At 40.9% G+C, this 14,937-nt stretch overlaps 1 protein-coding gene across 2 annotated transcripts; it reads right to left on the reverse strand.

Annotated features, from left to right (window-relative positions):
• Positions 1-1,476: 1,476 nt before the first annotated feature.
• On the reverse strand, positions 1,477-14,632 carry sf1 (splicing factor 1). 2 transcript variants are annotated; one of them, XM_049567943.1, is made up of 12 exons: positions 14,223-14,632; positions 12,604-12,735; positions 10,731-10,806; positions 7,688-7,840; positions 6,254-6,343; positions 5,944-6,127; positions 5,618-5,733; positions 5,399-5,506; positions 5,099-5,294; positions 4,546-4,768; positions 3,730-3,894; positions 1,477-2,753 (listed from the first exon to the last, which is right to left on the reverse strand). In XM_049567943.1, exons 1-12 carry the CDS (start codon positions 14,482-14,484, stop codon positions 2,422-2,424), a joined length of 2,037 nt encoding a protein of 678 aa, XP_049423900.1. In that variant the 5' UTR covers positions 14,485-14,632; the 3' UTR covers positions 1,477-2,421. The 2 variants fall into 2 exon arrangements, with proteins under 2 accessions (XP_049423900.1, XP_049423899.1); XM_049567942.1 differs by having other exon boundaries at positions 4,546-4,771.
• Between the last annotated feature and the right edge of the window lie 305 nt (positions 14,633-14,937).

A 14,937-nucleotide genomic window follows, 5' to 3' on the forward strand; every position in this document is an offset into this window, starting at 1 on the left:
GACCTGCACAAAATCCTACACAAACCATCCAGTAGTACCTCGCATTATGCATCTTAAGTTAAAGAATTTTACACAGGAATTGTACAGAACCATATTGAGAGGAAGTAGGTGGATATGTAATGTGTGTTTTAATTAGATGTTATAAGTACAGATAGAAGGATAGCAATTTGAAAAGGCCTGAAGTTCATTCTTGGCCTTGAAATCAGTTGCCACAATGGTCGTAACCAACAGTTCACAATAACGATACTATCGCGATATATAAAGAAACAAACGGAAAATATTCAAGAGCTGCTATTTACACAATATTATTGTTTGTATGCATTATTAACATTGTATCAAGTAGTGTGGTGGAGGGTATATGCAGGTATACAGGGTATACCCACCTCTTTCATGGCGGTTTACAGTATACCCACCTAACAGCCAAAAAGCCATTGGAATATAAAGGAGAGTATACCCACTTCCTTCTTGTTAACCGACCCATCTAACAAGTAGTACCCCAACCTCATTAACTACCACTACACCACTGATATCACGGTTATCATCAGTATTAGTAAATCGCGATTCGCAGCACCCCTATATGGAACAAAGTCTTGATACACACAGAAACATTATTCAAGTTCCACTTACTAGCTTTTCCCAGGGCTTTCAACCACACCGCAGTCTTACTAGACAGGGTTTTCTCCATTGTCATCAAGTGACCTAAATATAGAACTTTGGTCAAGTTCTAAGTTTGTATGTGGGGAAAAGAGTGAACTGAGCGCACACCATCCACTGAGGCAGCTCATGGGAATCATTAAGAATGTTATGGTACAGTGCAAACCACTGAGTTTTCTACTGTGCATGACAATAAACCTCTTGAATCTTGTATCATGAGCAACAAACTCAATATTGTGAAAGCCATGAGATGTAGTTTAAAGCTCCAAAAAAGCAAGAAAGAGGGTCTAGAGTTAGATTTTCTTCCTCAAATGCCCAACCCCATTCCTTCTCCTCAAGCTGCTGAAATCACATTTCATCTCTCCTAACAGAATATTCAGTTTTACTTGTTATAGTTGCACCGCTTGTCTGCAGATTTGATTTTAACCTGTATTTAGCCATTAAAAGCAACACAGGTAGAAACTAACAAAAATCAGTTTCAACTGAAAATCTGTCAAAACAGGGAGTTTGTTGCTTCTGTACAAGAATTTCAACATTAAACCTACACACTTCTATAAAGCCCTTATAAAATTCAGCAGTCAATGTCAGTAGTAGGTTACACGAGCAAAAATCCCATAAAACTGTACAGACTTTTGTCAGTGTCTAAAAGCTGTGTACTGTATGTCTCTGTAAGACTTCCTGGAGAGTTTGAGAGGCACATTTGACAAAACCAGGTTATGTAATGCCTTTGAATGAGGAAGCCAAGGGGCTGGAAAAAAAAACCCTTCTGACACAAAGGGTCTCACAACCATGAAAGGAGAAACCAGTCTGTACTCAATGACAAAAAGGTGAAATGGATCAGTTTAATACTAAACCAAGCAAGATTTCAACAGCTTTTCATTCAGGCTAGTGCCATAACACAACAGACTGATTCCAGAAACAGAGTAAAACTAACATTTTTCTTTTCTAATAACTCGAGGAACAAAACATATTTTTGTCCTTGCAGAAGCAACACAAACACTGCACACAGCGTCTTGTCAGAGCAGAGAGATGCAGAAAAACAAGGATATATCAGATTCTCAGCATTCAAGTAGTGCAGGGGTTCAGAGGCTGGCAGATGGCAGCATCAGATCTCCCTTATCAAACTCAAAGTCACAACTGAGACGCAGGCAAATAAAAGAAAAGACAATTAAAACCCTGGGAATTTCTGGAAAACAGACAGTACTACAAAAAGGTTTTCTGACAGAACTAAGATACACTTCACATCTTGTTATTACAAAAATATTAATCTTATTCAACTCAAAGCCAACATAGGGAACATGACAGGAGTATAAATTTGAGTTAGGTGTTTACAATGGATCATGCATGCTGAACTTCAATATATTAAATCCAATAATAGTTAAGTGTCAACTTCTGAATTGAACTTTTGAAGCAATGAGACAAAAATTAAACTTCCAGCTGGCTATTTGAGCAGTTTATTTGGTATACAAGTAACGTGACAAACTACAAGAGCAATGCAGGACATAAGCCCGAGAGCAACAGTGTTTGTATACACACAAAGACTTTTGTGTTAATACAAACTTTAAAAACAGGAAAAATAACTCATTTACTAAAGTTACGCAACTTTACAAACTGAACTAACACAACCTTTCATCGTTTCAGAGATGTCTTGACAATATCAAGGATCAATAAAAAATAAAGCACTGGTTATATTTTTTCTGTGAGCACACATCCAAAATGTGCTGCAGGGTGGAGCTCTCATGGGAGGACGATTCTTCTGTGGCAGGGTTAATTCTGGGGTGGAGGAGGTGGGGGAGCTGGAGGCATGCCAAAGGGGGGCATGCCCGGTACCCCCATCCCCATCATGGTGACAAAGTTGGAAGGGTCCATGGGCGGCGGGGGTGGTGGCGGGGCGTACATCATGCCAGTTGAGCCTGGAGGTGGTGGAGGGGGAGGAGGAGGGGCTCCTGGGGGCAATGGGGGCTGGACCCCTGGGGGAGGAGGCACCATGGATGGGGTGCCCATTGGTGGTGGGGGCTGGGCTCCAGAAGCTGCAGGCTGCTGGGGCTGCTGCCATGGAGGCAGGGTGCCAGTGCCAGGGCTGGATGTGGTGGTGGTATCTGCAGGAGGCACAGCGTAAAGTTAACTTTACTCAGACTACAATATACACACCAAATTGTTATGTCATAGATTAAAACTATTGTGATGTGTGGCTCCATGTCAGAGGTAACAGAGAGAGAGAAACCTGCAGGCTGTCAGTCATTTTGACAGATGAGAACAAGGGCTAACATAACTAAGTAATTCACACCTCTGTCACGTTGGTGGTGTGTGCATATTAATTATCTATTGTTTTGTCCCCTCTTTAATCTCACGTTCATGACTACGTTGTTTAGCTGGCTTCAAATCTGACACCAAGCTGTTAAACAGTCCCAAACAAACACACACCGACGCCAAGGCTAGAGTCTGTTGTGAAATCCGTGGATAACCATTAGGAAACGTTAGCCGTACGTTGCTAACAGTTACCCCTGTCTGAGTGTGTGTGCAGGTGCACTTTTACCAACCATCCCTGTCACAAAGCTCACACTCACAACCCTGCCTGTCCATCATTAAAAAGAGGATGACGGACAAGCAGGTTAATACTGATAACGTTAAGCAGCTGGTGACAGCAACTAACAACTAAAATAATGGGTAATGTCGGATTATGACTGAATTTTTACAACCCTTTTTTACTACCACGTGAACTCTTAATGTGCTGATGTCATCTAATTTGAGTGGAAAATTACAGGAGTTTTAATGTGTGAGGACTTGCAGTAACCATAACCAGATATAGGAGAGCCAGCTGCCCTGAATGTTACCTTTGTGATGACCAAGCTGCAGTTCATTAGTAAAGAACTACAAAAACAGCCTATTAATGTCCTGACTGGAACACTGTTTGGTATTTGGGTCACTCAAATTGTCTCTGGGGAGCACTTCACACAGAACAAACATGTCTGTACTACACAGCGAGAGGCAAACTATTCTGTATGGCTGTCATAATGTTACATATTGAATAGAGAATGACAGAGAGGTTTCAAATTAAGTTTTTTTTTTACTTACTCTGTTGCCAGGGTAGCGGCGTACTGGTTGCCATGCTGCTCGTTGGAGGGGGAGGTGGAGCCTGCTGTTGCCATGGTGGCAGGGGTCCAGAAGGGGGGGGAGGCGGCTGGTTGCTGGGGGGAGGAGGTGGAGGTGGCATCATGCCCATTGGAGGTGGCAGCAGGCCTACAAGGAAACCAAACATCACACATTTTCTCACTGAAGTTCTGGTGCCACAGTTTATTCCACATGGCACACAGCACATGGACAAGTTTGTTTAGTACAGATTTAAATGTGGTTCTCACTTACAATGCCAAACCAAAAAGCTTTCAAGCAAATGCACCATGGATTATAAAAGAGCTTGTGCAAGAGATGATGGCGTCCCAGTAATGTAACATGCTGAAGTAAAATCCATATCCTTTCTTCCACTAAAAATCTCTTTCAATTATCTGTCAGCTCTCTAAAGCCCAATTTGGACTGTGTGTACTTTGTTAGAGGAAGTGGGGTGAGTGTAACATCATTACAGCCACAATTACCTTCTGTGAACTCGCTTGTCATCCTGTAATTTAAATCCTGTCAGGAGCAATGTCTTGTATTCCATGTTGGATCTCTGAGTTTGTTTTTAAATCAACTCACCATGAAACGTGACTTCTGAGTGAAAATGGAGCAAGTCCCTTTTACAGACTCCACCCTATCATTTCCTGATGGCTAAAAGCTGTGTGATGAGTTAAATTACAGAAGAGTACAGCGAGTATTTTATCCCCCATCTCCCCCTGTGATGTTCCTGCTGGGATTAGCCCATTTAGACTCCCCAGACCCATTCATGTCAGCTCTTACCCATGGGGTGTCCATGAGGTCCTGGACCCTGGCCCATGGGAGGAGGAGGGGGCTGCATCCAGGGGGGAGGCAGGCCATTGGGGTTGGGGGGCATAGGGGGGCCTCCCATGTTGGGCATGGGGGGAGGGAAGCTGTGGGGTCCCCCGTGGCCACCGGGTCCTCCATGCATGCCATGGAAGCTTCTGTTCTCAGTCGGAGCGGAGCTCATCCAAGGAGGCCGTGTCTGCTGCACACAAACAGTTAAGTTACTTTTCTACATCAACGGGAGGATGGAACCATGTGTGCTGTCAACTACCCATACCCATAGAGTTATCTTTTAAAAACAAAAATGTCAAAATTCTGATTCTGGCTTCTTAAATGTAATTATGTGGTGTCTTTGCTCCTCTATGACAGTAAACTGAATATCTCTGGGTTGAGGACATTTTGGACTTTGGGAAACTGATCAGCATTTTAACCATTTTTGACAATTTATAGACCAAATAACTAATCGATTAATCTAGAAATAATCAACAGATTAATTAACAACAAAAATATTAATTAACTGCAGCCCTACCGGTGGTGGCTGGGTACTGTTGGGTCCTGTGGCACGAGGCGCTCCTGCCTGGGTGTTTGTGTGTCCTCCACCAGATGCGGGAACTGGAGCCTCTCCTAGCTCAGCCATCAGGGACAAATACTCTTTGTCCATACGAGCCTTGTCCTGAGCCGACTGAGGAGGCTCGCCACCTGTTGCTCTGTGGGCAGCGAATGAGCTACACAAACCAAGAGCAAACAGTGTTACACAAACATTAGTAACATTTCATAAACAAATAAGACTTTCAGCTTAAATTTTGTGAATTGATCAAATGATCATCACCTGGTGTACTTGCAGTCAGAGGAGATGTGGCCTGCTCCACCACACTTGGTACAGAGAGTGGTGTTGGTGATGCTGCGTGGCTCAGAGTTCTGCCAAGGACGAAGAATCCTACAGAGACAAAGAGGCACACTCTGTAGCTTTAACTGAGCGTAACAGACCTACAGTGCCCATACATTCATAATTAATGATCTCCACAACTATCAGTCTTGTTCCACTGACCTGTTGTCGTCTTCCCTCAGTGTGCCATTGAGTCTGGCCAGCTCTCTCAGCTGCATCTTCCGTAGGTCATTCTGATCCTCAGGTGTCTCAATGCCTTGCTTCAGAATGTTGCGAATCTGTTGACACAAATCTCTCAGCATCATACACTGCAGCTCGTGTACTGTCCCAAAGGCACATTGAATACATAGAAATATGTAAACATAACAGAAATATATACATATATCCATATAGAAACTGATTAACGGGTCACTTGAGTGTAAGGAGCTGAGCAAAGATGGAACATCAAATAGAATTATGATGTATCACAACAGCAGAGGTGATCTCACCTGCTCCACAGCTTTCTTGACGTTCTCCATTGTGTTGGCGGTGACCAGTGCATGCAGAGGCTCATCTTCCCCTGGCAGCATCTGTCCGTCCTTTCGGCCCACCTTCCCCTCCTTCACTGAACCTTTACCCCGGATCATGATCTTGGCGCAGCACTCCTTCTCAATGTTCTTCAGCGTATTACCACTGGAACAACAGAAAAGGAAAAGAGCAGGAGGCTAAGCTCACTTTCAACTGTACTGGCTGTTAACTGACTTGCTTGTAAAGGTTTGTCAAACATGCAACATGATAGTCATGTTAAGCCTCATTTACCGTGGACCGATGAGCAGACCAACAAAGTTGATTTCAGGGTATTCATCTTGGGGGATCATAACTTTGTCGTTTACTCTGGTGGCTGGAGGTCTGCAGGAAAGAAACACAAGATAAACATTTACCATGGGCTACCAAAAGCTTTCCAATTCTCGTAAAAGCCACTGTGCAATATTATTCTTATATCATACATAGCTTTATATTAACAACCATGGGCTGTTTTCCACTGCAGGGGCCTAACCAGTAACGTGGATGTTTCAATAATGTGAACCTTTAACAATCTTTTTAAGCTTTGCTTGTGTTTCCACTGTATTCTTCATGTTTCTGATACATGTCAGTTAAAGGCCATGGCAGGACAGACTATGATTATTGTGCTATTTAGTAGTAAAGTAAATAAGTGCAGATGTTAATGATTTCTGTACAGGGTCAGCCCATCTATACAGCGGGCAGAGAACAATGGCAACAATAAGCAGGCCCCATAACTAAAGATGCACCAATCCATTGGCAGGTGACTGGAATGTAACTTCGTAAATCCCACGACAGCGAGGAAATCACCTACCCTACTCTCCCTATGATTGGCTAGTAATCATTGCCTTCACTGTTTGAATTGATTAGGTGTAGGCAAGAGGAGTGGGAGTGGGACTGGTTAGGGTAAGAATGTCAGGGTAAGCCAATGAGAGGCACTATCCCATGATTTTTAAATTTGCGACAGGAATCAGCTGATTCTCAGCTTGATCGGCCATGACCAGGGACTGGCCGAACCTTCTTAGATAAAACCTGATTACATTTACATGCAGGATGGTTCATGTCGCACATATAGCGGCACAGACAGTAGCAAACTACTGTCAAAGCCACTGCAACCCATTCTTGTTCCCAGGTTATCAAATACTGATGCTTGGTCAGACCCCCTCATTTGCAACTTTTCAGACACTCTTAATAACTTTGTTTCCAAACAGCCACTAGTGAGAACTTATTGTCACTCAAATTTTTGTTGATGCTTAATTTTAGCTATCATTTTGCATTATGCATTTTTACTATTTCAAGCCAAGTTTATATTTGCATTAAAAGTTCCAAATAGGTTTGTGTTTGCTTTTGAGTATAGTTTTTAGAGAGAAGGACAATCGGAATTGCCCAAAACTGGAACTGACAGGTCAGAAAAAAACATCTGGCAAGAAAATTGTGATTGGCACATCTTGCCCCATAACAATGCCTACATGTTACATTTACTTAAGTTTGGATTTATTGTTAAATTTCACATCTTCAACCAACCTCTACAACTTCAGACTATTTCCAACACCAATTGGCTGCCCAGTCAACAACGACAGCATGTGCTCACCAGCACTTAGAAATGCGCCCTTTAATATATTAATTAAATTAACAGACTGTGTCTATGGCTGACAACGGGTGATTAGTGGAAAACAAATAGTTAAAACATACTTATAGTCGGCAGGAGGCTTGAAGTCAGGGTTGAGTCCAACCATCTCAGTGATGAGGGAGTGGCGCTCCTCCTCGATCTTCTTTCGTGTGCGATATTCACGGGTATTTAACCTCTTACCCTCGCTGTTGTAGATGGGCTCAGGAGAGGGAGACCTGAAAGTGGCAGACAAAAGACAAGACAAACATCATCAATACCTTTCAAGAAGTGGAGCTTTGCTATTAACAGTCACACAGGCTCCCTACATCTAACTAAGACTTAAAGAATTTCAAACTTTATAGACAATTTTGAATCAATGGGTACTGATATGACTTAAAAAGACTGTTCAATTTTAAAAAATCAGTTTGGGAAATTTAGATCTACTGAGAGAACTCTCAGATAGACTATGACTCATGGCCAGTGCAAGAGCTAACTCACAACGAAAGGAAAATTATGTAGGAACTCTGCACTGACATTTCAAAGGCTAGAGTCCATTTTTTTATACAATTCAGGGTAAAAAGGGGGCAACCAAAGCTGTATAGTGGTACTTAACCCAATACACTGGAGGGGCATCAACCACAAAGAAAAATAACAATTACACGGCCATAACTCAACCTGCATACAGGATTGTTGGCCTACAAGAAAGGAAAGCTGGGAGGTAAGAAAAGAAACCAAAGCAAAATTCGCAATCCTAAGCAGAAACGCTGGCTTTGAGAGTTGCTTGGTGTTGGCGTGGCGGAAGAGGTCCGTACCTCCCCTTGGATGCTGAAAACCTGTGTTGCTGCGTTAAGGAGGCTCTGTGCTTGAAAAAGGGTTAGGTTGATGTGGGGTAATTTGGGTTAGAGAAAAGGAATTAAGATTAGATATCCACCTTTTCCTAAGCTCTCCCATCAGAGAGCCACATTTGTGTCCATGTGATGTGAAGAGTGAGAAAAAAATAGGTTTTTCCTTTTATGCTTCAAACTTCCAACGGTGACAACCTGAAACACCCCCAGTTGGTTCTGTCCCATTAGATTGGGTAGTGATTTATAAGAGTGCTGTGGAAATGTCTGATTATTAAGAGAAACTCTATACAGTGTACAGGCGTCAGGGACTCTAGCTAACAAAAAGGTCAACTTCACACACTCTTGAGAGCAAGCCACGTCCTGCGGGAACAGATCCTTATGGAAACTATGTTATAAACTGGCCACTGCTTTTCCAGAACACATACAATTCTGGCAGTTTTCTTCCAGACCTCAAGAGTCCAGTGGGAAAACTGGAAGACGCCCCCCTCCCCCTGGGTGGAAATGTTTAAAGCCACATTATGGGAAAACCAGAGATGACCAACGTTAAAATCATTTGTTAAGCGTAAACAGAAACCTATTTTTACTGGTTATTATGTAGGCTACACGCCATGAGCTCAGTCATCACTGGCAAAAACTTTAATTATATCCAGTAAGTAAAAAAAAAGTCAGGCAAGGCAATATCAATTGATGGGACTTCTGTGAACTTTTGGTTACCAACTAACATTTTCAATAGTCAATTCATCTGAATGATTTCAACTTCCAGACTAACAAGATATGATATAAGCAATGCTAAAAAATCATTTACCTTACGTGTTGTGACCCAAACCTGTTTCAGAGGAAAATCTTTATACATTATGCATCATATATGTATTCATATAGTCACACAGCACTCTACATCAGACACAAAGAAAGCAGTGGGTGAAACCATGATGCATAAATACTAGAGGGCTAAATCTGAAGCAAGTAAAATAAGAAATAATCCAATAGAAGGTGCATAAGTTATTTTTCTTAAGGCAGTGATTTGCTAAATGGCCTTAGCTGAAATACATCTAAACTCATCTTAACACTGACCAAGCATTCACACTCCTCTACTGATTTCACTTTGGAGACCATCTCTCACATAGATGTTTTCAATGTTTGTTTTAAACTGAACCCAAGACTGGAGAACTGTTTTTGATTACATCATAATAAAATCGAAATCCTATAAGCAAGCTGATTAAAAAAATAATTAAAATAGTAAAAGGAAAGAACATTCAAGGATGGCAGTTTGGCTCTGAGGAAACGTACTGCTTTGTGAAGGATCACGAGATTCAATTGAAAGCTCAGAAAAAAATCTGCAAACACTTGAGTCAAGTTTCTCTTTTTGGACAAACTAAGGCTGCACAAATACTTGGGATTATCATTTAGGACATAACTGTGCAGCCCTAGGTGGAACTACTGTTTGCAGAGTCAAGAGGGAACGTTAATGTTACGTTTTTACATATTTGTTTTCACTTTTTGTTTAAAATGTTTTTCCATAAGTTTGCACTGCTGCCAATCATTTTCTTGCAATATTTATTTAAAATTTGTATTTTCTAAGTCATTTTAATAACATATATATTTTAAATATAATAAATTGAATAACTGTAATAGAATATTTTATTTTGATGTAATTGCAAACAGTCTTATTGACTTGAGGAAAAAAATACTTATATATCAAAATAAAAAAAACAAACAAAACAAAACAGCTGCAGTACTACAAACAATCTAAAAATACTGGGGTGAAAGTTTTTGCAATCCACTGTACAGTTTCAAGTAACTGTATTCATCATGTCCTAATTTGAAGTCTTAGCCATGTATGTAGCCTTAGCCATGTATGTAGCCATACCTATCTTTACTTACAAAAAATATTTTTGTAGAACTACTATAAAATTTACCCTTTCTACCTCAATATAAGCCACACATATTTATGATAACTGCTAATGCTACCAGTACCAGGAAATACACAATCACATATCCTTACTGGTGATGGAATGGTGAACAGTCTGAGAGCTACATAAATATATTAATGGAGATCAAGTCTCCTCTGGCACTAGGCTTTGACAGTGAAAAACATTTTTGATGTCTAAAACCCTTCACTTAGGAGATAGCTAACTAAACACTACTTCTGCCAGCTAACACTACTACGCAACCTGAGATTTAGGCTAACAACCACATACACACTGAAAATCAACAATTGTCTTCCAAAAAGTCAAGAAGGTAGAGAAAATGTTACTGTTCATGGGTTTAATCTTTTTCCGACCTGTCCTCAGGGTTAACAGGGATTCCCAGGTCTCCTGTACGCAGTTTACGAGTCAGGTCTTCAATCTGCAGTTGGACTGGAAGAATTCAGGTTAGGAAAGAAAAACAAGGATGGAGAGAAATGTGGTTACCACAACAAAATCAGAGAGACAACGCTCTGCACATTAGAGCATTGTCTCATACATTACTGAGGTAAAGACAAATGGTGAGTCTGTTAAATAAAAAATAAAAAGGGAGATCAATGAACATCTGGTAAGACTCTAAAACATTGAGACCACTTACGCATATCTGAGGACATCAGAGGAACACATACATTCTAGAGGTCATTACATTAGCATAAACCGGACTAACCTCTTCCCAGACAATGATTAAACATGGCGACGTATCAGTAAATGTCTAGACCATGATTCCTAAAAATGCCTGCCAAACCTTTCAAATTTTAACCTGAACAGGTGGTTTCTTCCATGAAAACAAGGCTTCACATGCTGCAGCATATTGTGTTTAACGGCTTTGGCATTTAAAGGACACATCGGGTCTAAAAATCACTGATCGGTCTGTTTGTTTTGCACGTTTCAATAACAAAAAAAGGTGATCATAGTCACTCTTTGCACTCCACAGATCTAACACTGAGGGGCAGCAGTGACATAGACAATTCTTACATTTGGAAGGCAATGAAAAAATAAATCAGTCATCCCATGCACATTATGAAAGCTGTAATGAAATACCCCCCAAACACAGAGATTCACTGGTCACCGAAACAATTACTCTGGATTATAGAGATGAATACAGAACCTGTGAATTGTAGTTCACAGCAATTTTCATCTTAAAAACGCTTCCCTTGGATTGTTTTAGGGGATCTACTGAATGAGCAAAGGAAACGATAAATGTGACCAACAGAAGGTGGGCACAAATGAATGTTTACATACCAAGGAAGAACAACCATTACCAATGAGTGAACAGAATCAATAACGATGTCAGTTATTGACAAAAAGGACTTATCTGCTTCAGAACACCCCGTTGAGGGCCTATGAAGGCAGTATGTTGGTGCTACACTGCTGCTGGAAGGCATTTTATAGTTAAAAACAATTTGTTTTATTATGTTTTTTTAATGGGCCAAACTAAGAGCACAAGAACAGAGATCAAGTGTTTCCCAATTTGCATTTCCCACTAAATCAACTGGTTTACTCATTTAAATATGCTGAATTGATTTGCCATTGAAGCAGCATTGCTCACACTTAGACCAATATAAACAGAAGCACACTTTAGCATGTTAGGACATTATGAGTAACGCCTCCATGCACAGGAACAATACTGATGATGTGTAGGGGGATCAAGCAAGACAGTGAGCAGTGACCTACAGCTCAGGACAGATATCAGCAAGCAGTTGTGTTTAATCATCTATCTCAAACTCCTCTTGCTAATGGGTGCCCAATGGTATGCAAACCATAAGACCACAGATACAATCTCCACAGCAAAACCACTTTACTTGCATTTAAGAGAAATTACCTTAATCAACACTGTACATCAAGTTATTATCATTGAAAGTGATTGCTTTGTCTCAACAGTTGGAGCAAAATTAGACATTTCCCATTTTGTGTAACACAGTAATGTCACTGTCAAAAACACTGAAAATATGATTATAAGTTTAAAGTTAGTAAAGCATCTTGTGGGTGCCTTCAGAGAGCTCTAACTGTTGGGAAGTCAGCAAATAGGACATAAATGTAACATTGGTATGCACCATGTAAAAAAACTAGAACATCAAACAGATGTAATTGATGAGACATATTATGAAACAAAACTGCATTTATAATTACAGTTACACTGTAAAGCTAATTATTAAGAGACTGGGTTCATTATTGTGATTAAATATTTACCTATATATGCTCTCTCTTGATCCCGGGTCAGTCCAGGGGGAATGACAGTGGGCATGCCTGGTATGACTGTCTTCTGATCAGGTGTCTCGCTGCTCCAACGACTCTTCTTCCTTGATTTCTTCTGACAGAAATCTACCAAGAGAAGCCAGGGATATTATCCACGTTGGCTGTAGTTTTGATGCCTAATGTTACAGGATGAACATATATTCAAGAGCCGCTCAACATGACCTTCCATATCGATAGAGGTAACTACCCACAGGTAGCCACAACAACCTGGACTAATTATATACCAGCCTTTTAACTTGGGACACAAAGATGCACAAAGGGGCCCTTGTGTCAATATAATATCTTACATATCAGAAGTATGCTATTGGCTACATTCCACCAATAGCTTAATTTACGAATCATTTAACATGAGCTAAGGTGAAATAAATATGGGTTGCTTAAATGTTAAATTATGCATACAGAACTCTGGTTTAGAGAAGGCAAGTGTGCCCATTTGGCAAATTAAGCCCATTCTATGTTGTACAGCAGGACCCTATAACTGGGGGTACTCAGGGATACTGCAGGGGGCCCACCAAATTATTGATCGATAATTTAGTATAGATTTTGTTTGTTCATCCCCAAAAATTTAAATATATCTGAAAATACACATTTCGACAAATCCAAAATATTATTAGAAAAAACAAACTGACCTGTTCTTCAAAAATAATAACTTACAGTACACAATACTGGTGACAGGCTAACTGTTACCCATGAGCCCTTGTGCAACCCCTTTAGCTAGCTAGCTAGCTAGCATTAAATCGCTGTGAGACACCTGTCCATAACAGCACCGTGAACTAGTTAGCTAACAATGACCTACTATTGAAACATACTGGCCCATTGGCTGTGTTATTATTTCAGGTATACGATTATTCTTTTGAGTCACAATGGATATCTTTTTTGCAAGAGACTCTAAAATGCCGTCCATCTCAGACACAAACATGATGTATAAATATGTGAATCTACCAATAATAATTATTTATTTATAAGTGGCAATTGTGACCGCCTTACATATTGTAGGCATATTTTACCACGCAACGTAATTTCATTCAATATATGTTGTAGGAGGTCCCTGCTCTGTCTCTCTTTTAGCTGAGGGGTCCTTGGCCTAGAAGTCGTCCCTGTTTTCCTAACTTAACTCAGCGTTTAGTGTGAAATGAGTCCAGTCTGACAGTCTGTCCACAACATGACATGATAACACAGCGGTAACCTGACACTGGGTGATGTCCTACCATAACGTTATACACAACTGAAATTTCGCCAACGTTATTAGCCCAGCCCTTACAGCTTTCACACTGGGTTCAACATTAGCCACTGAATGAGCAAATTCACTTAAAAAGAGATAACCCCGATTGATATAAACTTAAGTAAGCCAACTAACGTTAGCATTAGCTAAGTTATTCACTACAATGTCTTAGCTAACTAGCGTTAGCAGGTCTGTCTCCATTTCGTGTAAGGCCAGGGCTTGCTGTGAGGCCTTTAACCCGTGATAACGTTACTTAGCCACATTTTCTGGCTAGCGTTAACTCATGCCGCATTAAGAGCTTCAAACGTTAGCGGACGTTTCGCTTACTTACCTTGCTTGGCCAGTCCACCCCCCGCAGTTGGTTGTTGTGGAGGCTGAGTCGAAAAACTAGGTCCAGGGTTGAACTGATGTGGCTGCTGAAAAGATGGATTTGGCATCGGGGGCTGGAAACCTTGTAGAGAGGGAAAGGATGCAGGCGGCCCCGGCGTTGGCATCAACCCGTTCCCTGCACCAGGCCCGGCGTCAAATCCTCGTTTAGCGCCAATGCTGGGGTGCAACTTCCCTAAAGGAGTTGCATTAGCGCCCGTGGCCATTTTCGGTGTACTCAAATGGCTTAGAATCCGTCAAAAGTCAGTTGACTCAGATATAAATTTGTTTAAATTGAAAAAAATATCTAACAGTACCGTCTACAATCCACTCTCGGCTTACTTTAATCAAAATGGCGCCCAACGGAAACCCACAAAGGATGATCCTATGGACGTGGGATGAGCCGCTGTAGTATAACACATTTCCATTGGCCAAACTAAGCCCCTCCTCATAGGCCGTATTCTATTGGTCAAAGGTTCTTAGTGTCCTCATTCTGAAAATTGATTGGCTCTCATGATTAACAATCCCCGTCATCTGTAACAAGCCACAACAAGCAGTTTACCCACTACTGAAATGTTATGGCATTAATATGAATTACGAATCAATAATTATTTCCAATTATGCATTCACATGACAGTACTTCTATAAATTGCCTTTAAAGCTTTAAAGTGAAAAAAGTG

This window comes from Epinephelus fuscoguttatus, linkage group LG23 (assembly GCF_011397635.1).
Source record: "Epinephelus fuscoguttatus linkage group LG23, E.fuscoguttatus.final_Chr_v1".
NCBI classification, from domain to species: Eukaryota; Metazoa; Chordata; class Actinopteri; order Perciformes; family Serranidae; genus Epinephelus; species Epinephelus fuscoguttatus.